At 38.2% G+C, this 23,292-nt stretch overlaps 1 protein-coding gene across 5 annotated transcripts in view; it reads left to right on the forward strand.

The window, feature by feature from the left end:
* Window positions 1–23,292, forward strand: part of Zfx (zinc finger protein X-linked) — a 61,542-nt gene that overhangs the window by 9,365 nt on the left and 28,885 nt on the right. For 4 of the 5 annotated variants that reach the window (XM_077106745.1, XM_077106748.1, XM_077106749.1 and 1 more), the window contains exons 1-2: window positions 1,866–1,948; window positions 22,280–22,368. In XM_077106745.1, coding sequence (XP_076962860.1) covers window positions 22,308–22,368 — 61 coding nt within the window. In that variant the 5' untranslated portion in view covers window positions 1,866–1,948; window positions 22,280–22,307. Of the gene's footprint in view, window positions 1–1,865; window positions 1,949–22,279; window positions 22,369–23,292 lie in introns of those variants that run through there. The other variant, XM_077106746.1, reaches the window with a different exon arrangement.

Consider the following 23,292-nt stretch of genomic DNA (forward strand, 5'->3'; position numbering starts at 1 on the left):
AATCTCTGAACGTGTGCCTTGCTCGAATACGTATGTGTATTTCTTTTGGCGGTGCTGACTGACCCCAGGCTGATTTAGATTCCCAAACATACCCCTGCCCCGAGTGTTTTGAGACCAGACAGGGATTCGTTGTGTTGCCCCAGGCTACCTCCAAATCCTGCACTCTAGGGATCCTCCTGCCTCAGCTTTCCGCCCTAGATGGGACTACAAGCACGTGCACCTCACCCGGCTTTCTTATTTTACTTGAAACAGTGTTACTTAGTTTTATTTACCTTTCTGTAACTACAGACTATTGCAGCCTGAAGGAATTTCCTACTGTTAGGAAGATATGTTATCATTTATCACATCTGAAAGGAAATTTGATCACTAAAAAAAACCTCACTCAATCCCTGAGAGGAAAAAATGACCATTCCCAGAGATTTCTTCTTATGCTGCTTCTTTTGTTTTTCCTTTTTGAAAGCATTGTATGACTGTAAAGTATCTGAGAGAAGGGACAATTTGCACCCTGGGAGTTTTTTTAAAAAGCCTTATGACAGGCCACTAAAATTCAAGCCTTCTCTGAATTTAAAGAGATTTCACGTCAGCATATTACTTGCTTTCTAATTTTGTATTCTTTATTGTATAAAAATGCCTTTAGCATTTAGCGCTGTTTGCAGTATAGCACGAGGGATTCCAGATTAACATAGACGACACTTTTTCTTGGTAACATTTAAACATAGTATCTGAGTCCCTAGTTCAGTATAGAAACAGTATAAACATTTTAAACTGGGGAAAACTCGACACATTTTTTAAAGTTGACAAATACTTTGTTCAATCACATACATTTTATCTCCCGTCCATCTCTTTCAACTTTTAAAAGGCTTGTTTAAGGAGTTAAAAAGAAATCCCTACCCTATTCTGCCACTTCCTAGATATATATGGAAGAATGTGGAAAATGTATTTATGAAACAATGATACCAGAATTGCATTTCATAGGTTCCCAAACTCTTGAAACACAGGTATATATAAAATATACCATTAAAAATTCCTACTTATTGCGATGCGCGAAACCCGTTTCAAAATGTAACCTATTCCTCACCCCCCCCACAGACCTAATAAAATCAGTTTGGTTCTCTGATTGAATGCTTATTTACTAAAAAATTAAAGAGCTTGGTAGTTGCTCTAGGGTAACCCTTCTCCCCCCTCGCCTTGCCCGCACACCCATTTTAAACTGGCAAGTCCATTTTCATTTTATTTCAAAGATTTTCTTTCCTTCTTTTTTTTAAAGGGAAGGCAGGGGACGTCGGGGGTTGCTAAATTTATCTTCTTCCCCAGCCGCGGGGATGAAGAAAACACATTTACTGAGGGCGGGGGTCTGAGGGCCTGCAAACAACTCGAGCTGGCGCCTCGGCCAGGACCAGCGCGGAGAGGCGGTAGGTCTCCCGGGAGGCCCCCGGGGGGCGGCCGCGGCCCACGAACAAGGTGGGGGGCGGCCCGGGCCGCCTGCCTCACCGCGGGTTCGGCGGACCGCGGCCCTGCGCGGGCTTTACGGCCAAGGCATCGGCAGCGGCGCGTGTTTGGCGGCGGCGGGCGGGAGCGCGGAGGAGGTGGAAAGAAGGGGGGCGCTGTCACGGAGACTCAGGCCGCAGGAGACCCCGCGCAGCGAGGCCACTGGTCTCCCCGGTTGCGGGGCGTAAGCGGCGCGGACCCGGGCGCCAGGGGGGCCCACCGGGCGGAGGAGGGGGCCTGTCTACCCTTCCGCATTTTCCTGGGTCTCTCTCCCGGGCGGTGACGTGACGTGCTGACGGCGGGCCCGTGCCGGGGAGCTGGGCCGCTTTTTGTCAGCTCCGAGCTCGGCCCCTCCTCCCTCCCTCCGCCCGCCCCACCAGCCGGAGCCCGGCCCAGTGCTCCAGAGAAAGGCCGGCCTGCAGCACCCGCCACCGTCGCCGACCGCCTGCACGCCCGTCCGGTGAGTCCCGGGCGCCGCCGCGGCCGTGGGGCCTAGTACGCGCGCGGCGGCCTGGTCCCGGCCTGGTCGGCGGCCCGCAAGGCGCCCTCCCGCGCTAGGCCGGGCGGCGTGGCGCGCGGCGCCGAGCAGGCCCCGAGGAGGCCGCAGTTAGGCCCGGGGAGGAGCCCGGCTGCCCCGAGCGGCGGCGGAGACGCTCTCCGTAAGCGGGCGGGGGTTGGGGGAGGTTTGCCCGGAGGTCCGGGAGGAGGCTGAGGGGTCTCGGGTGGGCGCCGCGGCCGACCCGGGGCACCGCGCGGGGGCGAGGCCTGGCGAGGAGGCGAAGGCTGCAGGCGTGAGGTGAAGGCCGCAGGCCGGCCGGGCCGATTTTCGCTATGTAAATATCGGCGAGGGGGGGAGGGACGGGGGACAAGATGGCGGCGGCTCGGCGCCTGCTGCAGGGAACGACTGAGGGGGTTGTCGGGAGGGGGAGCCGCCATCTTGAAAGCGGTATCTGGAGAGAAAATTCCGCTATAGCCCGTGAGGGGGGGTGGGAGAGCGGGCGGCGGAGGCCGCGGTGCCGGTGACGGGCACCGGAGGCCGGGCGCGGCGGCGTGTGCGCGCGGAGGGGCGTGCTCGCTCCCTACGGCGGCCATTGCCCTCGCCGCCATGATGAGCGCTCGGGTTCCAGGCGCTCCGCCGCAGCGCCACCTTCCTGCTCTGCCTCCCGCAGCCCCGTGACTGGCTGCTGTTTCCGCTGCATTTCAGCTGAGCTGCCGCAGGCGGCCATCGCCCGGGCGCCGGAGCCATCTCTCTCTCTTCGCCCCTGGCCCCAGACATGGCTCTTTTATCTACCTGAGGGTTGCCGGGGTGGTTGGCTGCCTTAGGACTCCAGGAAATTTTGTTTTGGCTAAGTCAAGTCATACAAGGCTGAGAAGGTGACTTCGATGCGGTTGTTCACCGCTAATCATTGCCTTCTCGAGCATGTGAATAAAGAAATTCTAAATTGATGGGAAAGTTCTCACCACTCTTGACCAATAGTGAAAAAGTGCACAGCACGAAAGCGGAAGAGTAAGATTTTGAAGGAATCTTTTGTATTCATTTCTGTGGAAACAGTTTTCTTGAAAAGCTGCATTTAAGCTATTAGTGATGTTTGCAGTATTTTTAAAGTTGAAGAGCAGAACGTTTTTTCTTATTGAAGAACAGCATAATGTGGTGTAGTATTTAATTTCCCGTCAAGATATTTAGATTTCTTTAGTTGCAAAGTTTGATGATGTTCTATCCCTGAAGTACTTTTGATTGCGCAGTGTACAACTTTCCTGGTAAACTCAGAACCCCGTGTACACTGCTAGTTGCTAAGAAAAAATTAAAATTTTTCTTGTACACGGTGGCTGCAAGAAGTTCGTTGTTCAGAGGCAGATGACACTAGGTGAAATGTACTAAGTGCTGCGGGAAAGGCATATTCGATTGATTCCTGGACTTGAGAACTCAAGGTTTCTATTTGGAGCGTCAGGCAGGGAAGGGTTCCTAAAGTAGGTGGCATTTTGAGGTAACAAAGGTAGAACTTTGTTAGGTAGCCGAGGGGGTGGAGAAAGGGCATTTCAAGGTTGAATCTGCCTCAGAAAACGGCTTTTACAGTTTGACTGAAGTGGATGGCGTAGATAGGAGAGTTGGTAGGAATCGGGCTAGAAAAGGTAGATTGCGGAGGCGCTTGCTTCCCAGGTGGCAGGACTTAGGCTCAGTGGGGGACGCGGCGGAGGAGCCCTCAACTAGTTCAGTGATGACACACTGGAGCTGCGCTCTATAGTCCGTTGGACTAGGACACGTTTCAAAGTTGAGAAATAACCAGTGTTAAGTCCATTAATGTTTTCACTATCAGGACGACTGCAGGGATGTTCAGGAGTTAAGCAGATTTTGTCACTTTTTGAGTGATCTTTCTTTCTATCCTAATCTGTCACCCCGAGAAACCTTTTGCTCAGTTGTTATGATTTCTGTGAAAAACAAAGAGGAGGTTCTACCATTTCATTTACCATGGTTGAAAATTACAGGACTAGCGTTGTGAGTTACTTTGGCCGAAATGAGAAATGACCCTGTAAGTGTTCTTAACGATAAAAATTTTAAGGCACTTTTGAAAAAAGTAGGTTGGAAGAGTGGTTATTAAAAAGACAGTGGAAAATTAAGTAAATAAATAAATAAATAAAAGATAGTGGACTTCCAGATACCTTTTTTTAAAAAATATTTTTTTAGTTGTAGATGGACACAATACCTTTATTTTATATTTATGTGGTGCTGAGGATCGAACCCAGTGCCCTCCACATGCGAAGCGAGTGCTTTACCACTGAGCTACAATCCCAGCCCCGCAGATGCCTTTTTGCAGTCCGTTTTTCCCCTTGGTGAAAGTGACCGCTGTTTTGTTTGAGAGGCTAACTAAGGCTGTTTGCTGAGCCAAGCCTTCCTGCTTGTGTTTTGATTAATATTTGACTAATCCACATGCACAGGTGGGGAATATGTTTACTAGAATTTTTTGTAGACCTATAAGTAGCCTAGGAATTCACTTTGAGTTTTTCCATTTTCCTAGATTGCAACAGGTGAGAGTAGTGATGCTCCATGAGAGGAGTGGAAGGACCCAGAGTCTCCAGTTTATCATAAAGGCCATGGTTTAGAAGCCTGAGGTAGAGTGCATGGCATGAGGCTGACTAAGAAGCAGGTTGCTAAGGTGGGCTGTGGTTGTTGAGGTGCTAAAGATAAACTTAGAAAACCAATGGCTTTTATGTCTTAAGTGGGAAAGGCAGAGACGACCTATAAAAAAGTTCTTTAAAAAAGCTTTAAAGAATCAGTTCTTTGCAAAGCTAGACAGTACAATAGTGAATGTTCCTGCTTAAGATTAAATTAGACTCACTTTGTATTATTAAGAAGACAAATGAGTGTATAGTTTAGTTTCCATCAGAAATGGTTAAATGTAAAATTCTTTCTACCTGAAAGGGCAAACCTTGATAATCTGGAAAACCGACTATGGAACACCTTTTTAACCAACCATCTTAGATAAATGTGATGTTCGTTTTTAATTTTTTTCCCAGATAGATGCCAATTTCCTATTTCAAAAGATGTGCTTACGCATGCTTTCAAAAACTTTTTCCCCTACTTTTTGTAAATGCTTACTCTCCAAACCCATTTACATGTGTGTTGTCACTGATTATCTTGTATTATTTGTGCACACTGGCAATTCCAAACTACTACTACTATTACTACTCCCCCCACCCCCTTAAACTCTTCAGTATGGCCCTTGAAATCCTTTACCCTCAGCAAAGATTACCTAATCTTTTACTTAACTGAGAACGATAAATGGCTATCTGATGTAAACAGTTGTTTCCCTTCCTTCCACTTGATGCTTCTCCTCTATCTGTACCTAGGCTTTCCTCCTTTTCTTTTGCCTCGGGAAGAACAGCTCTTCCTGGAGCCCTGCTGTGCTGCCCCCACCCTGGCCTGCCTCATTTGGGATGTTCTCTGTCAATAGTGCTCTCTTGCATCTTTACCCTCTTAACTCTGCGGGAGCCTTTCCCTCTCTTTATAAATATTCCTAAATTTGCTCATACTTGCAAAACCCTCACCTGTCTTTTTTTTTTTCTTTCACCAGTACTTTGATTTGTTTTCACCCCACTGATTCCTAAATCCAGTATTTTCCAAATTAGGAAATTTGCACAGCATCTTTTTTTTAAACATTTATTTTTTAGTTGTAGTTAGACTTTTTTTTTTTTTTTTTTTAATTTGTTTTATGTGGTGCAGAGGATCAAACCCAGGGCCTCATACATGCTGGGCAAGTGATCTACCGCTGAGCCACAAATCCAGCCCTTGCACAGCATCATAATGACTGTCATATAAAAATGTTATGTTTCACAAACTCTGTGCCTTCTCTGTCTTCTATGGTGGTATTTCCCTCAAGGTCAATTCTCCACCCATTTTTCTCTGAAATCTTCTCCCCTAGTTTCAGTGTCCCTTACCATGCCCACCTTTTCTCCTAGTTTTTCATCTGAAATTGCAGTTGCTTACTGACTATATCCACACAGGTGTCTAAACTGTCTCAACAGGGATGAATCCAAATTTATCTGGCACATAGTAGATGCCCAATATTATTGATAGAAAAAAATATTTTTTCCACATGGAGCCCCTAAAACACCTGTTTGTTGTTTTCTTTCTGTTAATGGCACCATTATTTTTCGAGGCTCAGTCTTTCTTCTCTGTCTCAAGAACAATGTGGACATCTTTAGTTTAGCATTTAATCTAATGTATTTTACCTGTGTGTTTATATTTTTTCCTAAACTGAATATAGACAGCTTCTCATTTATCTTTGTCCATAAATGGTTCCTGGAATATGATCACTGTCTCCCAAAACAATTATCTCAATTATTGGGTGCAGAAAATTTTATGTAGTTGAATAATTTCTAGCTATTCAAAATAAATTATCTAGTCAATGTGTTCTTTGACCAAAGGTATTCATATTAAGGCACACCTATCTTGTTAGGATAACAGGTCAAAACCAGGAGCTGTGTAACCCCATCCTCACCCCTTGTCGGATTGGAATATGGCCAGCCTCTTCTTATTCTTGTCAAATTGTTTTTCCAAACAACATTTTATAAAATTTGGTTATTTTATAACTGTATTGTAATCAAAGGGAAATATAAGGAAACTGGATAGCCTTGAAATATACAGTCATTAGACTTTTTAAAAATGTTTTAAAAGTTTTGAATAATGAAACACTTAAAAATTATTGTAAAGCAAATGTCACCAGATTTAACAAATCTTAATATTTTGTGGTGTGTTTGCTTCATATTTTGTTTTAGTTTAATGGAATAAAATTTCACACATCTTTATCCCATTCCTGTCTTTGCCAGAAATAACCACTGTCCTAAAATGTATGTACCCAAACAAGTTATTGCTTTTGTGTGTATTAACTTTATGTAAGCTGTATCATACTGTGTGCCTCATTTTATGTATTATTTTCACTGAAGAGTGTTTTTGAGATATATCCATGTTATATGTGGATCTAGTTTATTGGTTCTCAAAATGTGCTCCAGGGATTTTTGAAGCTCTTTTAACAGTCTTACAGAAGGTCCAGGAGATCAAAGTATTTTTTATAATAGTATTATTTGACTTTTTTACCCACATTCTCCTGTACATCATACAAGTACTGTGCAGAGGCTACATGACACATGATATAATAGGTTGAATGCAGAAAAAGTTATGGTGATCCATCTGTTCTCTATTAAGCCACACATTAAAGAGATTTGCAAAAAAAAAAAAAATACTACTTTGTTTCTAAATATATTTTTTGTTTTGAAAAATAGTTAAATTTTAAATAAATACTTTCATGTTTACATATAGTATGCTTATTTTGTCAATTAGCTTTCTATATTTCTGTTTAAATTTCTAACATAATAAATCTCTATAGAGATGAACCACATGATACATTACTGTGGTCCTTAATTTTAAAGAGCTTAAAGGGGTCCTGAGACAAGACACAAGACAAGTTTGAAAATTACTGATCTAGTACATTGATATTATTTACTGGGGTTTATTTGTCTTTCTATAAGGGGAACATTAGGCTGTTTGCAGTTTTCAGCAATTTCAAACAGTGCTGTGGTGAATATCCTTATACGGGGTTCTCTCTTGGGATTGTATTAGAAGTAGAATTGCTACATTGAAGAAGTCTGTGCATTGTCAACTTTACTGGGACTTGCCAGAATGCCAAATTTTATTCCATTTGACACTCCCACCAGCTGTGTATGCGCCTGTTTCTCCAGATCACTGCCAAAAGATTAGATTTTGCAATTTTTTCCCCATCTGTTGGGTATAAATGCTATCTTTTTGCTGTTTTCATTTTGTATTTCTTAGATTACTATTGAGGTTGACCTTTTTTCCTCCACGTTTATTGGCCATTTGAGTGTTCTGTGAATTGCTCGTGTGGATCCTTGGTTCATTTTTCTATTGGATTGTTGCTTTTTCTTACTGATTTGTAGATATTCTGGATACTAATGATTCACAGTTATATACACTGAAAATATCTTCCGAGTCTGTGGCTTATCTTTTAGCTTTGTTTAAGGAATGCTTTTTATGTAGAACAAAAACAACTTTTTTTTTTTTTTTTTTTTAAATTATTTGTGACTTGTGTTTTCCTGTGTCTTCAAGGAATTCTTCACTTACTCCAAGGTAATAATGATACTGTGCCTTTTAATATTTAGGTCATTAATTCTTCTGGAGTTTTTTCTCTATTGTGTGGTATAGGGATCTAATTTTGTCTTTTTCATATGGATTTATCGTGTAGTTTAGTCTTTCTTCCCAACTCCTAAGATGTACTGTATTCTCACATATACACATCTGTTTTTAGTTTATCTCTTCTGGTTTCATTGATCTGTTTGGCTATCTCTATACCACCCTATTTAATAATGGCAGCTTTATAATTAAATCTTAATTTTTTTCAGGATTATTTTAGCTATTTTTCTCCCTTTGCTTATTTAGGGTTGTTTTTTTAGTTTCTATGAAAAATGGTTGGATTTTTATTGCATTTGCATCAAATTTATAGGATAAATATATAAATTCATATAGATATATTAAGTAGTAGAGTTGGTGTTTATATCTGGACATGTGTTGTTTTCATAGAGTTCTTGCTCAACTCTCAATAGATTTTTTTTGCTAGGTACTATGTAATTTTGGTTATCTTTGTGAATAAGAGTTTCTTTTAGTGTTGGGGATTGAACCCAGGGTCTTGTACATGCTGTTCCACTGAGTTGCACCCCAGCCCTGTAATTTCTATTCAATTTTTGCTGATGTATAAGGGACACTGTGTATCGATCATTTAATGTTGCTGAACTCCCATGACCATGTTTCATAGATACACTTTCCTCCCTACATTTTAATATCTCTGAAATCAAATCTCCAGTTGATGGTGCCCCGTAGTCACTGTTATCCAGGCAGCAGTTATCATTATTTGGGCATGTACTTGGTTAGGGCTCTTAATTTTGTAATCACTTTAAATTTAGAGTATGCCCATTGTCGAGTTTTATTTCATGCCAAACAATACAACTGAAGACAGATGAAATTGCTAAGTGGGTGTCTGCCTTGAGAGAAAATCCCATAGATATAATGGAGCATTTTAAGAAATGCTTCATCCCCTAACACTCTGGTTGACAGAGGACAGTTTTGATAGGAACAGTTGGAGAGCTTTGAGTAGAAAGCAATCCATTCTAGGATGCTGAATGTGAAGTTTTAGGAATACCCTACAAATTTCTTTGGCTTATACTTTTCTTTTATATATGTACAAGGTATGATAAATCCTGTTTAAATTTGAATTGTCTTGATACGTCTAAAATGAAAATCCTAGATAATAAGGGAACAATAGTATCAGAAAAATTAATGTGTTTTTTCCTTAGTTGTGTAAAATATAAGGGCTTATTTTACAGTTGGTGGTATCTTTAGATTCAGTGAAATGTGGGAGTAATATCAATTTATAATTCTTTTGTATTTTCTATGTAGTTATGTCTGTGAATAATAGTTTTATTTTTTTCTTTCCCATTCCTTTTTGTCTCCCATTTCTTGTTTATTGATTAACACCTTAAATAAAGTGTTAAGTAGAGCATTGATAATGAGCATCCTTGCTTAGGGATGCTTCTAATGTTTTGCCATTACATATGATATTATAGTGAACTTATTTTTTGTGGGGGGGTAGAAATATATTTTTTTAAAAGTCAGGTTCTCTTCTGTTTAGCATTTTAAAGTTTTATCATGAACAGTAGTTGAACTTTTCTAAAGCTTTTAATCTATTGTTATAATGAAGTATATTAATAGATTTTCTATTTTAAACTATTTTTGGATTCCCTGAATGTTTGCATACTTTGGTTATTGCATATACTTTTCCTTTTTCATGTAGTCTTTGTGGGGTTCTTTTTTTTTTTTGGTGCCCATACTGGGGATTGAACTCAGGGGTACCACTGAGGTACACCCTCAGCTTTTAATTTTTTATTATTATTTTCTAAAATTTTGAGACAGGATCTAAGTTGCCCAGGCTGGCCTTGATCTTGCCGTGCTCCTGTCTCATCCTCCCAAGTAAGTAGGATTATAGGTGTGTACCACTGTGCTGGCTTCTTTGTGTTGGTTTTGATAACAAGGTTATGTTGTTAATCTCATGAGTCTTTTTTTTTTTTTTTTTTGAGATGGGTGCTCACTATCTTGTCTTTGCTGGCCCCAAACACCTGGGTTTAACTGATCCTCCTGCCTTAGCCTCTCTAGTAGCTGGGACTACAGATACATGCCACTGTGCTCAGCTAATCTCATAGATGAATTGGGAGGTATTCCCTCTTTTCTGAAACAGGTCCATTTAATACAGATAATCTGTTTATTGAACATTAGATAGAACCCATTTGTGATACTGTTTATACTTGGTTTCTTTTTTGTGAGTAGATATTTTTGGTTTTGATTTATTGATAATTTTTTTTTTTTGCTTCCATGGGATATCTTTATGGCTTTTTGTGGTTTTTTTTTTTTTTTTTTTTTTTTTGGTCATTTATACAGAGTGAACAATTTCCTAGAAAATTATGCAATTTCAAGGATATTGGTATAAACTATAGGTTTCCTTGATGAAATTTTAAAAATTTAATTTCATTAATTTGTTCATTTTTTTCTGATTAGTATTTCCAGTAATTGCCTGTATTTATTATATTTTTCAAATAGTTCTTTTTATTGGTTCTTTGTATTTCTGCTCTTATGGTTAAAACTTATTTCCTTCTGCTTCATTTAAATTTATTCTGACATTTAAAAAATGTGGCTAGGTGTGGTAGCCCACACCTGTAATCTCTGTGATTTGGGAGGTTGAGGCAGGAGGATCACACGTTTGAGGCCAGACCCAGCAGTTTAGTGAGACCCTTTCTTAAATAAAAAATAAAAAGGACTGGGATATAGCTCAGTGGTAGAGCATTCCTGGGTTCAATCCCTAGAATTGTCTCCCCCCCCCAAAAAAAAAGGCTTATTTCATTAATTATTTATAATCTGTATATTTGTGTTTTTGTGCTATGTACATTTAAAAATGACTGATGGGCAAAAATCAATTGTATTTTTACTAATAACAGACAATTTGAAAATCAAATTTACAAACTAGTAAAATTTATAATAAGGTCAAAGAATTTCTCTGATATGAGTCCAACAAAGCATACCAGGACTTTTAATAAAAATGTTACTAAGGGAAAGGAAACAAGACCTCAGTTAATGGGAACAGAGATGATGCTCATGGACTAGAAGTGTCACTGGTGTAAAGATGTCAGTTCTTGGGGTGGTAGAGAGCACTCGTCTAGCATGTGTGAGGCCCTGGGTTGATCCTCAGCACCACATAAAAATGAATAAAATAAAGGTATTGTGTCCAACTACAACTAAAAAATAAATATTAAAAAAATGTCAATTCTCCCTGAATTGATAGAGAGATTCTTTGCAGTTCCAATCAAAATCCCAACAGGATAGCAGGTACTACCTTTTCTTTTCTTCACTTCTCTCTCTCTCTTTTTTTTTTTTTCCTTTTCTTGGATAGACCAGTTCTCAAATTCAGGTGGAAATGCACAGGGCCAAATATGTCAAAGGCAATCCTGAAACAAATGTTGGAAGACTTACACTACTGTTTATCAAAGCTTATTAAAACAGCAGGTACAAAGCCATATTGACAAATGGAATAGACTGAAGTTTGAAAGCATTTCTGTATATGTAAGGTCAGTTAAATTATAATAAAAATGTATGTAAGTTTTGATAGAGGTTAATTAAAATGAGCCATGTGCGGCGGTGCATACTTGTAATCCAGCAGTTTAGGAGGCTGAGGCAGAAGGATCAAGAGTTCAAAGCCAGTCTTAGCAATTTAGCGAGGCACTAAGCAACTCAGTGAGACCCTGTCTCTAAATAAAATACAAAATAAGGCTAGGGATGTGGCTCAGTGGGTGAGTGCCCCTAGGGTCAATCTCCAGGACCAAAAAAAAAAAAAAAAAAAAAAGAGAGAGAAAATGAATACTATTGATCCACATATTCAAAAGCAAGCTTGGTTTCTTTATATATTATTCTCAGCAGAGGGATTTTTCATTCTTAAATATTATATAAGAAAACTTCTATCTTCAAGTAAATTATTATTTTTTTGGTCTCAGGGATTGAATTCGGGGGCACTTTCTCACTGAGTTTCTCACTGAGTTGCATGCTTAGCCCTTCGCTTCTGCTGAGGCTGGTTCCAGCCTCTCTAGCTGCTGGTATTACAGGTGTGTGCCACCGTGCCCAGCCAAGTATATTAATTTTGTATTAGCATGTTTTGTGAATTCATATTGATGTTTTTTCAGTTAATTGTTTTGGATTTCCTAGATATGTGTAAATAAGTGTAATTTCTATCCAATGATAATTATGTCTTGCATTTTATTTCCTTACCTTAATTGCTTTGGTTATCAGTTCTCATACAATCTCTCTGCTCCACCACTGGGGATTGGATCCAGGGGCACTCTACCACTGAGCCACACCTTCAGTCCTTTTAATTTTTGTTCTATTTTGTTTTGTTTTACAGTGCTGGGGATGGAACCCAGTGCCTCACACTTGCCCCAAAAGCACATAGTCACTGAGCCACACCTCTTTTATTTTTTATTTTGAGACAGGGTCTTACCGAGTTGCCCAGGCCTCGAACTAGGGATCTGCCTGCCTTAGCTGGGATTACAGGCATGTCCTACCATGCCCTCATACAATCTTAAATAATAATGGTATTCTTCTTAATTTTGACTTTGGAGGGACTACTTCTAGTGTTTTACCATAGTGTTTAATGTCTTTTTGTTATAAAGTGTAATGATAGAATTCCCATATCCCAGAACACATGTTCTAACATGACTTGGTTTAAGATTGCATATACTTATGCATTTTAAAAACAGATTTATTGAGATAAAGCTGTTATTAAATTTGCCCTTTAAAATGTACAATTTAGTGGTTTTTATTAGATTAATAGTTGTGCAACCATCACCACTAATTTTAGAACATTTTCATTATCCCCAAAAGAAACACTATCCATTAGCAATCACTCCCCCCTTTGCCTGCCCCTCAGCCTCTAGAAACCACTAATCTACTTTCTGGTTAGATTTGCTTATTCTTTTTTGTTGCCATAGTGGGGCTCCAACCCCAGGGGTACTCTACCAGTGAGTTGTACCCTCAGTCCTTTTTACTTATTTTGAGGCAGGGTCTAAATGACCTAGGCTGCCCTTGAATTTGCAATTCTCCTGTCTCAGCCTCCTAAGTCACTGAAATTTTCTTATTCTTGACATTTCATATAAGTGAAATTCTATAATGTGTGGTCTTTTGGGTCTGGCTTCTTTCATGTAGCATGTTTTTAAGAGTCATCCATGTTGTGCATGTATTAGTGCCTTGTTCCTATTTGTATTTTTTTTTTTTAGTTTTAGTTTTCTTTAATATATTTTAAAATTTGTTCTAATTAGTTATACACACAGTAGAATGCATTTTGACACATTATATATAAATGGAGTATACTTTATCATTTTTCTGGTTGTACGAGATGTAGAATAACACTATAGGGTAATAATGTCCGATCCTGTTTGTATTTTTTTTTAACAGTTAACAAAAGTATTCCAATTTGAACAGTTTATTTTAAATAGAAAATAAGTGTTGAATTTCAGGATTTTGACATCTAAACTCTAGAATCTCTTTCTCTGTGTGTACCTGGGTGGGTATTACTGTTATTTTTTACGTGATGGATCATATTTATAAATATTTGACATAGGATTCATAATTAACCAGTTTTGTAGTCTGCTTAAATCATCTTTGTGAAGTTTTGTTTTAAATAGTGAATTACTTTAAATAGTAAATTACTTTTAAATAGTGAATTACTTTATTTAAATAGTGAATTACCACAAAGAAAGAGTAATAGTGAATTACTCTTTCTTTGTGGTTCGGCCTATGGAAAAGCCTGAAGTTTTTGTGTGTGTGTGTGTGTGTGTGTGTGTGTGTGTGCGTGCTAGTGCCGGGGATTGTACGCAGGCTTGCGTACATGCTAGGTAAGTGCTGTACCACCAGCCCATGCCTGGAGCTTTTTGAAAGGGTAACATTAGAAACCCCCCGACCCCTCACTTTTTAAAAATTTCATGGTGATTGGGTTTTCCATCCTTACTGAGTTAATGCTGGTAATTTGTACTTTCTGTCAATGTGCTACCATAGAATTATAGACAATTTTCTTATAAGTTTTTTTTTTCATTTTTCAGTATCTGTGTGTTTTTTTCTTTTTCATTTATGTTTCTGTTTTTCTTCAGTTTCTTAGTTTAGTAGTATTTTATTATCTCCTCTTCTGGGGGCAGGGAGGCCAGTTTTTTGTTTGTTTGTTTGTTTGTTTGTTTATTTATCCTAGTAAAAATTAGCTGGCTCCCTGGCTTTGCTCCAGAGAATAATTATGAAATTTTAAAAATGTTTGTTGATAGTCAACCTGGAGCAAGCCCATTAATGGTCCTATGAGAAGCAAGTGTATTGCAAACCAATCCCTGTATTGCCCAGCTTTTCCTTTTTTGTTTCTAATGATTAAAGGATTTATTAAGTAGTAGATGCAAAACATTGCTAATTGCATTAGCCAAAGATCTGTGTGAAAACACTCCACAATTCTGCAACTGCCAATTTGAAAAAATTGTTTTAGTTGTTGAAAGGCCCAGTATTAACATTCTTGCCGCTATTGCCAATGTACAGAGACCATTGTTAGTGTTAGCACTGCATTTACAGAATCTTGTAGACCCAAAGTATTTAGGAAAATTAATAATAGGAGTCATGTGTTCATGTAAGTGAGGTAGAGTAGGGTTAGTACAGTATTAGTCAAGTTATAGTGTCTGATCTGGCAAGATAGTGACATTATAAAGGCTCATAGTTCATAAATACTTAACGTTTTTTAAAAAAAGCTACAAGGGATGATTTTTACACCAAGTAACCAGAAAACTAAGGCGAGCACTTATTAACTTGAATAAAGTAACATGAACGTGAAAATATACTAAACAAAGCAAAAAATAAAACACCCCAGATTCTAATGTATTATCAGAAAGATAGCTCAATACAAGGGGACATATTACTCATTGAAAAGGGGTTTGATAAGAAAAGCACTGACTAAGCTAACAATTATGGGAATGACCAGTTAAGAGATGAATTAAATGCCCAATTTTGGAAAACATGGCAGGTGCAAGAAAAACAAAAAGCATAAGAAAATGCTTTCTGATAATACTCACCTTTCTTTATTATGTACTGCATTTGACAGAAGTAAATCTAAAAAAATTTATGTGACAGTTTTATTTCATTTATTCTATGTACAATGTAGTCTAATCTCAACTTTATAGTATGTCAAAATACTGTCTTCATCTTTTGATCACATCAACTGTTTCACATACTCCCTTTTAGCACACCTGCAACTGAAGGCAGAATACTTCATTAGAGAAAACGTGGATAGGATTTCTGTGCACAGTCTCAGCAAAAGCTATTTTTTAAAAATTTCACTATGAAATCAGAGTGATCCAAAGAGCTGAGTTATACTCATTACATTATGATATACAGTAGAATGTAGTGTAATGAACATGGATTGATCAATTATTACATGCATTTAAAAGGCAATATTTTATTAACGAGGCTTTATTGCTTTATGTATCTGAAAAAAAGTATATGTATCAAACTAGTCTTAAAGACAAAGGTATTTAAAACAGCATAGTATTCTTAGCTCATCAGTACAACTAAGTTCAGAGGGTATTTTGGCAATTCAATCTGAGCAGGAATACTGGCTTTAGAAAAATAAGGCTTTTAGGTTTGTCATTTTAGGGCCAGATTTTAATAGATTGTGAAAGTTTGGACTCTTAGACTTGAAACAAACAAAACCTTGAAATTACCAATTGGCCCAAAATGGTTTTATGGAAAAACTAATCCGTAACAAAACCTTGGCATTGAAGTGAAGCATACAGAAGTTCCAAGTGGGACAGGGCAAGGAAGGACAGGGCTCTGATATTTATAACAGCGGACATTTTTTTTTTTCCTTTTGACACAGGGGGTAGGTAAGATTTAGAATTAAATATTCTTTTTTTTTTTTTTAAAGAGAGAGTGAGAGAGGAGAGAGAGAGAGAGAGAATTTTTTTAATATTTATTTTTTAGTTATCGGCGGACACAACATCTTTGTTTGTACGTGGTGCTGAGAATCGAACCCGGGTCGCACGCATGCCAGGCAAGCGTGCTACCACTTGAGCCACATCCCCAGCCCTAAATATTCTGTTCTTAGGGAATGAGATTTGAGTTATAGCTATTAGATTAATATTATTAATTGTATACATCTTTCCATATATTTGATCTGTCAAGTGTTGAAAGAGTTGTACCCTACTACTGTTGATTTTTTTTTTCCTGTGTTCTCAGATTCAAAAATCTATATTTCCATGTGGCATATGAAAAACTCAATGACTTCAAATTCCACAGACAAGAAAGCACACATATTTACTTTTCTTTCTCCCAAAATCAATTTGAGGAGAAATATAAATTAAGAGAAACAATAAAACCAGAGGCTTGTATCAGAATACAGTGAATTTCTGGTTGAAGCAGTTAGACTGGGCTGAGGAAGTTCATGCCAGCTCTCAGCATGTAACTCTAATCTAGACCCTCACCTACAAATGGGTGGATAACCAAAAGGACCTTTTTTTTTTTTTTAATTTTAGTTGTAGATAGACACGATACCTTTATTTATTTTTTTATGTGATGCTGAGGATTGAACCCAGTGTTTCATATGTGCTAGGTGAGCGTTCTACCACTGAGCCACAACCCTAGCCCAAGACCCCACCAGTTTGAAAGAGAGTTACCAAATTCAACCAACTAAATAATGAAACACCAGAGTAGACAGTTAAATATAGGATTCAGTCTAAACATTAAAATCTCAGAAATATTTGGGAAAATATGTCCAGGGGAGGGGTATAAAGATTGCTGTAAAGAAGAAACTTTTCATTTTGAAGTGAAAACAAGGTCTTTTAAATAAAAATTTAGTAGATGGGGTGAAGATCAAATTAGCTTAGAATAATTAATACAAAGGCAAAGATAGAGGAAAAAGTTAAAGTGATAGGCCAGAATTATGGGTCCTTATATCCTATAATAAGAATGAATAGAGCTGGGTGCAGTGGCACATGCCTGTAATTCTACCAACTCAGGAAGCTGAGGCAGGAGGATCTCAAGTTCAGGGCCAGCCTCAGCAAATTAGGGAGGCTCTAAGCAACTAAGGGAGACTTGTCTCAAATAATAAAAAGGGCTGGGGATATAGCTCAGTGATAAAGTGTCCTTGGGTTCAATCCCTGATACCAAAAATAAAAAAAAGGTGAATAAAGCCAGGGACTGTAGCACACACTTGTAATCCCAACTGTTTGGGAGGCTGAGATAAAAAGATTGTAACTTATTAATTAATTAGGATTTATTCATCTGTTTATTTTGGGGTGGCACTTTGGATGGAACCCAGGGCCTCATCCATGCCAGGCAAGGCTCTACCGCTGAGCTGCATCTCCAGCCCTTAATTAGGCTTTAAATTTCATCAGTTCCAATTTCCTCCAGAAAAATTCTGTAGACAGATTTGCTTTTGTTTGCTATTCCTGCAGCTTGAGCAATTCCATGTACCACTTATAATAAAATTGGGTTCTTTGAGCGTGACTTATGGAGATAAATTAGAAATGAGTCATAGAATTAAAAGACAATGAGTTTTCAGGAAGCCACAAGTGGAAAAGTGATTTTTGTATGCACATTTACAAAAAAAAAAAAAGCAAAGTAAGTGTGTGTGTGTGTGTGTGTATGTGTATACACAGCCACACATATATATACACACATATATATATGTATATATAATATATACATATATATAATAATTTTATTAATTTGCCCAAGAGGGAGAGCACAGAAGTGTTCAGGTATGAAGAAATATAAAACCGATAAATTGTATTGACAGTTCCTAATTTAAGGTAGATAATATGCCTCTGTTATATCTGTTAATTTTTTTAAAAACTTCATTATTTATTTATTTATTATTTGTATGTGGTGCTGAGGATTGAACCCAGGGCCTTGCACGTGTGAGGTGAGCGCTCTACCACTGAACCATAAACCTAGCCCCTATACCTGTTAACTTGCTAGGGTATTTTTATTGCTTTAATTTAAAGAATTGGTGTAAGGAAGTTTTTGAGAGTTTTCTGGGTTTCTCTCCCAATCCGTTATTTCCCTTAAAATTTCATTTTCCCCTTGTGAATGTTTTCAAAATTATTTTCAGGATTGTGACTCTTAGGAGCAGGAAGGGAATACTTTACTGAATTTGAAGTGATAGCGGAGTCCCCAAAACATTTTGAGGGCATTTGATAAATGTTAGTACTTGTTCACCTGTATCCTTTGGTTTTTGGTTCTTTGACCCTTTCTTATTTTTGTCTCATCAGCAATCCACTCTCTTCTACCCTTTTTCACAATCCTGAGAACCCTTCTGAGTAGTTACCATTCAAACTATGGTTTCATTTTGTCAGAGGGAATTATCAGTTCTAACTGCTGAGGGGTTACAAAGTTGAGGTATCAGCATTTCTGCTTGTAAGTACAAAATGTATTTTTTCCCTGTTTTGAGTTTTTTTTTTCTTAATTTTTTTCATTTGTAGATGTACACAAATAGCTTTATTTTATTTATTTTTATGCGGTGCTGAGGATCGAACCCAGGGACTCGCACATGCTAGGCAAGCGCTCTACCATTGAGCCACAACCCCAGTCCCTGTTTCTGTTTTTATAATGACAAAACAGAAGGGAAAATAATCTGAATGGTTTATTGCTTATCTAAGTCAAGATGAGGTAAGTGGGCCCCTACCATGTAGGCCAGAATAAATATCTGTTAGGAAGTGCATATGATGTTAAAAGTTTGGGAATAACAGCAAATAAATCCATCATGGTATGTTAGGTTAATATTGTCAAGCCCCCTGAATATTGGGAGTATTTTGAGCAGGGCAGCGCCATGATCAAAGCAGTGTGTCAGGAGGATTAATTTGCAGATTGCAGGAAGCCTCAGTCCTTGGCACCAGCCCTTATAGGGTTCCTGGTCATTTGTTGTGGGAGTGGCAGAAAGAAGCAAGGCCACTTGAGAGGCTATTTTCATGCCTCAGGGATCCGGAAATACGAAACTGAGGGGGAGTGGTGAAGGGGATAATAACAGGGACAGATTCCTGAGAAGTCCTGGAGAAGTAATTGACAAGATTGGCAACCTGACTGAATGTAAGTGGGAAGAAAGTAAAAGGTCATAGTGGTTTTGTGAGGAGAAAGATAGGTTTTCTCCAGATGAATATACTCAGTCTGGTGATGTTAGGTTCTACCTACCTTGAGTATGTGGATTTTGTGACTCATCTTTGTGCAAATGGTAGTTGAACCACGAGAATAGAAAGCAGAAGAGGGTTGAGTGCACTCCTCTGGGCAAGGCCACGGTAAAGGGTGAGGGGTGGCTTGGTGGCTAGCAGAAACAGGAAGGACTGAACCTCAAAATCAAGGGAATTGATTATCTGTCACACTCTAATAGAAAAACCAAGGAGGAGGAAAGCCAAGAGAGAATTGTTTTGCAGGTGGAGAATTTTTAGAGCTGGTGATGGGATTGGGTTTATATAGGGAAGTTTGAGGTTATAGGGCTTAAGTACCTTAACGAATCCCCTTTATTGCCTTCATTTTTTTTTTTATTTTTAGTTATAGTTGGACACAACACCTTTATTTTAATTATTTTTATGTGGTGCTGAGGATCAAACCCAGCGCCTTACACGTGCTAGGCAAGAGCTCTATTGCTGAGCCACAATCCCAGCCCCTTTATTGCCTTCTTAATTGGCTTAATTTCTTGTAATATTTCATTAGGCTTAGAAGATTAACTTGCACTTATCATTTTATAATTACATTTTTAAAGGGGAAAAGAATTTTATGGCCAGAGGTGATTTTCGCAAGGAGAGGGCAAGGAAGACTTATTCAGAGCTTGTACATTTTGTTTTTCATGGTTGAACAATTTTTTTGTTTTGTTTATTAATCTAGCCATTATTTGCTTTAATTTGAAGCAGTTTGAATAACATGAAACAAGCTATTTCTTCAAGACGAATAGAATGTCTCATAGCTGGCGTGTTGAAAATCCATTTGTTTATTATACAAATGTTGAGCTTCTCATGAATATTTCAAGGACTACATGTGTGTAATTTAGTATCTAAAAATAAGACATAAAAAAACATAATATATGGCAAACAAATACAGTAAGAGAAGAAGGATAAAATGCTATGGTAATTCAAATGGAGAAATTATTTCCAAAGCAGAGATGATAAGGGTAAAGTATTCCAGGCAGAAGGGACCCTGAGCTAGATGCAGAGTTGGGGGTCTTTCAGGAACTTGAATGTTTTTGTTTTTGCTGAAGTGTATGTGGGCCCATGCATGGTTGTATGGGAGGTGCTTAAAGGAAAGTTAGAGGAGCCAGGAAAGGTAGGTTGGAGCCAGAGCTTAGGAAATGGCAGGAGCTTGTACTTTATTTGGAAGCAGCAGAGATCCATTAGCATTTTTGAATAAAGGAATGATGTCACATAGCTGATGCTTTAGATATTGAGTTGTATTTGTGTTATTTAAAATTTTAATAAGAAACGTCATCAGCAAAAATGAAAGATGCTCTGTTTAGGTTGGATCAGAAAAGTGAAATAAAATAAAACCAGGTAAGTTTAAGCCTATAATCCCATCCACTTGGGAGATTAAAGCACAGGAGGGTTATAGATTTCAAGGCTAGCCTTGGCAATTTAGGGAGACCAAGGACTGGGGATTGTAGCTTAATGATAAAGCACCCCTGGGTTCAATCCCCAGTAGGGTATGTGGGGGAGGTGGTGAGAAAATAGAGATAGGGAGGTTTTAGGTAGTACTTAAAAGTGAGCAAACACAATCTCTGATGTCTGCACTTTTGAAACAGTAATTACATTATATTAAGAAGTACATTATTTTATTGGCTAAGGTTCTTTTAAAAAGTTTTTGGCTTAAGTAGAAAAGGGATAATTAAGGTCATTGGGATGTCTTGCAAAAACCTAAGGCAGAAATATTGGTGGGCCCCAGAAATTTCTAGAACCAGGAGCCACAAAGCTGTTAATAATTCTCTCTTCCCTGTTTTATCCATTCAGTTTCTCAGGGTATTCACACAGTTCTTTTTACTTTTTGTTTGTAAACTTTATCTCACTAATCAAAGCCAAAGTTGGAAAATGACCTTCCTCATCTCCAGTGTTCCAGTCACCAAAACGGGGAGAGTGGGAGGGTGAGCAAAAGAGAGTAAAAGAAGGACAGAGACAGAGAGGGAAAGGTATTGATTCTTGCCCATGGTTTCAGGTTCTTAGGAATAGGACTTTGATTTTATTGTGCTCAAAGATGAACTTATTTTTACCATTTTATAGCTAGTACCAATCACCTACACCAGGAGAGTGTCGGTACACTGTGGGAATTAATCAGAGGGTTATTTAAAAGAGAGGACATGGGGCTGGGGATGTGGCTCAAGCGGTAGCGCACTCGCTGGCATGCGTGCAGCCCAGGTTCGATCCTCAGTACCACATACAAACAAAGATGTTGTGTACGCCAAAAACTGAAAAATAAATATTGAAATTCTCTCTCTCTCTCTAAAAAAAATAAAAAAGATTTAAAAAAAAAGAGAGGACATGTAAGTTCAGCAGAAATCCCAAAGGGTGTTCACTACGATTATGCATTATAATTTTTTTACCATTGTTCAATATATTGATTGAAAGAAGACTATATTAAACTTAGAGAAGTTATATGAAAATTGTGCAGGAATTTCCCCCAGTAAGCTTTAAAATGTGTTTAAGTTGAACTTTAACAAAACCATTTAACCTTGGGAGTGTGAGGTATATAGACTGAGGCAATAATGCTAGAGTCATGGAAATATTCTATATCTTGATCTGGGCAATGTTATGAAGGTTTATGTATATGTTAAATTCATCAATTTGGGGACTGGGTTGTGGCTCAGGGTGCTCGCCTAGCATGTGCAAAGCCCTGGGTTTGAGCCTCAGCACCACATAAAAATAAATAAAAAAAAAAAATAAATAAAGATTGTGTCCAACTACAACTAAAAAATAAATATAAAAAATTCATCAAGGTGTATGTACTTGATATATGTAAGCAGTACCTCAGTTTAAAATGAAGTCTAAGTGAAAGTGATCTTTTGAATTATTTGTTATGTTTTTCATAGATGTTCATCTGTCACATAATTTTGAGTGTCTGAAATGAAAATATGACATTTTTAATACATGATATAAAACGTTAATGTTTGGTTTCCCTTTTTCCTTGATTTAGGAGCTGTGACTGATGAGAATTAAAGGCCATGGATGAAGATGGACTTGAATTACAACCACAAGAACCAAACTCATTTTTTGATGCAACAGGTATAACTACTTGGGTTGTTCCACTTTGTATCTACCACATTTAGAGTTGGTTTTTATGTGGATGAATTGCTAGACTCTCACGTTGACTGATATTCACACTTAAGTATTTTGTTAATCCTGTCAGGATCTATGAATGTGAAAGTGAGCATATTATTATTCTCCTTCTGAAAAATTTGGCTCCTTCACAACCTACCCTAATATTCTTGTCAGTATAGGTTTAATATCCCTAATATAAAAATTCAAAATACTCCAAAATCCAAAACAAAATTTTTGAGTGCCAACGTGAAGCCACAAGTAGAAAATTCCACACCTGATCTCATGTAATGGGTTGTCAAAACACAGGCAAACTAAAAACATTGTATAAGATTACCTTCAGGCTATGAGTATAGGGTATATATGAAACAAATTAATTTCATGGTTAGGCTTTGGTTCTATTCCCCGAGATAACTCATTTTGTATGTGTGACCTTTTTCAATATCTGAAAAAACAAAAACAAAAACTTCTGGTTCTAAGCATTTTGGATAAAGTATACTCAACTTGTAACAATAGTAATATCAAAACCTTAGTGTTATCTTCAGTTATTCTCATCTTGCTCAGTTATCCCACTGAATTCTGTTGGTTGTCCCTGTGAAAATGTTCCTTGCTTACATCTCCTCTTCATTGTAGTCTGTCACATAGATAGGCTCTATCATTTCATTCTTAGTTTGTAATAACTTTTGAATTATTTTTCGTACCCTAAATCTCATTTATCTAGCCTACTGATCAGAGTACTCATCATAACAGTGGATCATGTCATTTCTTTGTTCTCTGTTATCCAGCAGATAAACTATAAATCCAAGGTCCTCTACATCCTGACCCTGTCCTATTTTCATAGTGTTCTATCTCAAAAGTTCCCCAAAAGAGCAGTCTGCTTCGGGAAGATGA

This window comes from Callospermophilus lateralis, chromosome X (genome assembly GCF_048772815.1).
Source record: "Callospermophilus lateralis isolate mCalLat2 chromosome X, mCalLat2.hap1, whole genome shotgun sequence".
Taxonomy (NCBI): domain Eukaryota; kingdom Metazoa; phylum Chordata; class Mammalia; order Rodentia; family Sciuridae; genus Callospermophilus; species Callospermophilus lateralis.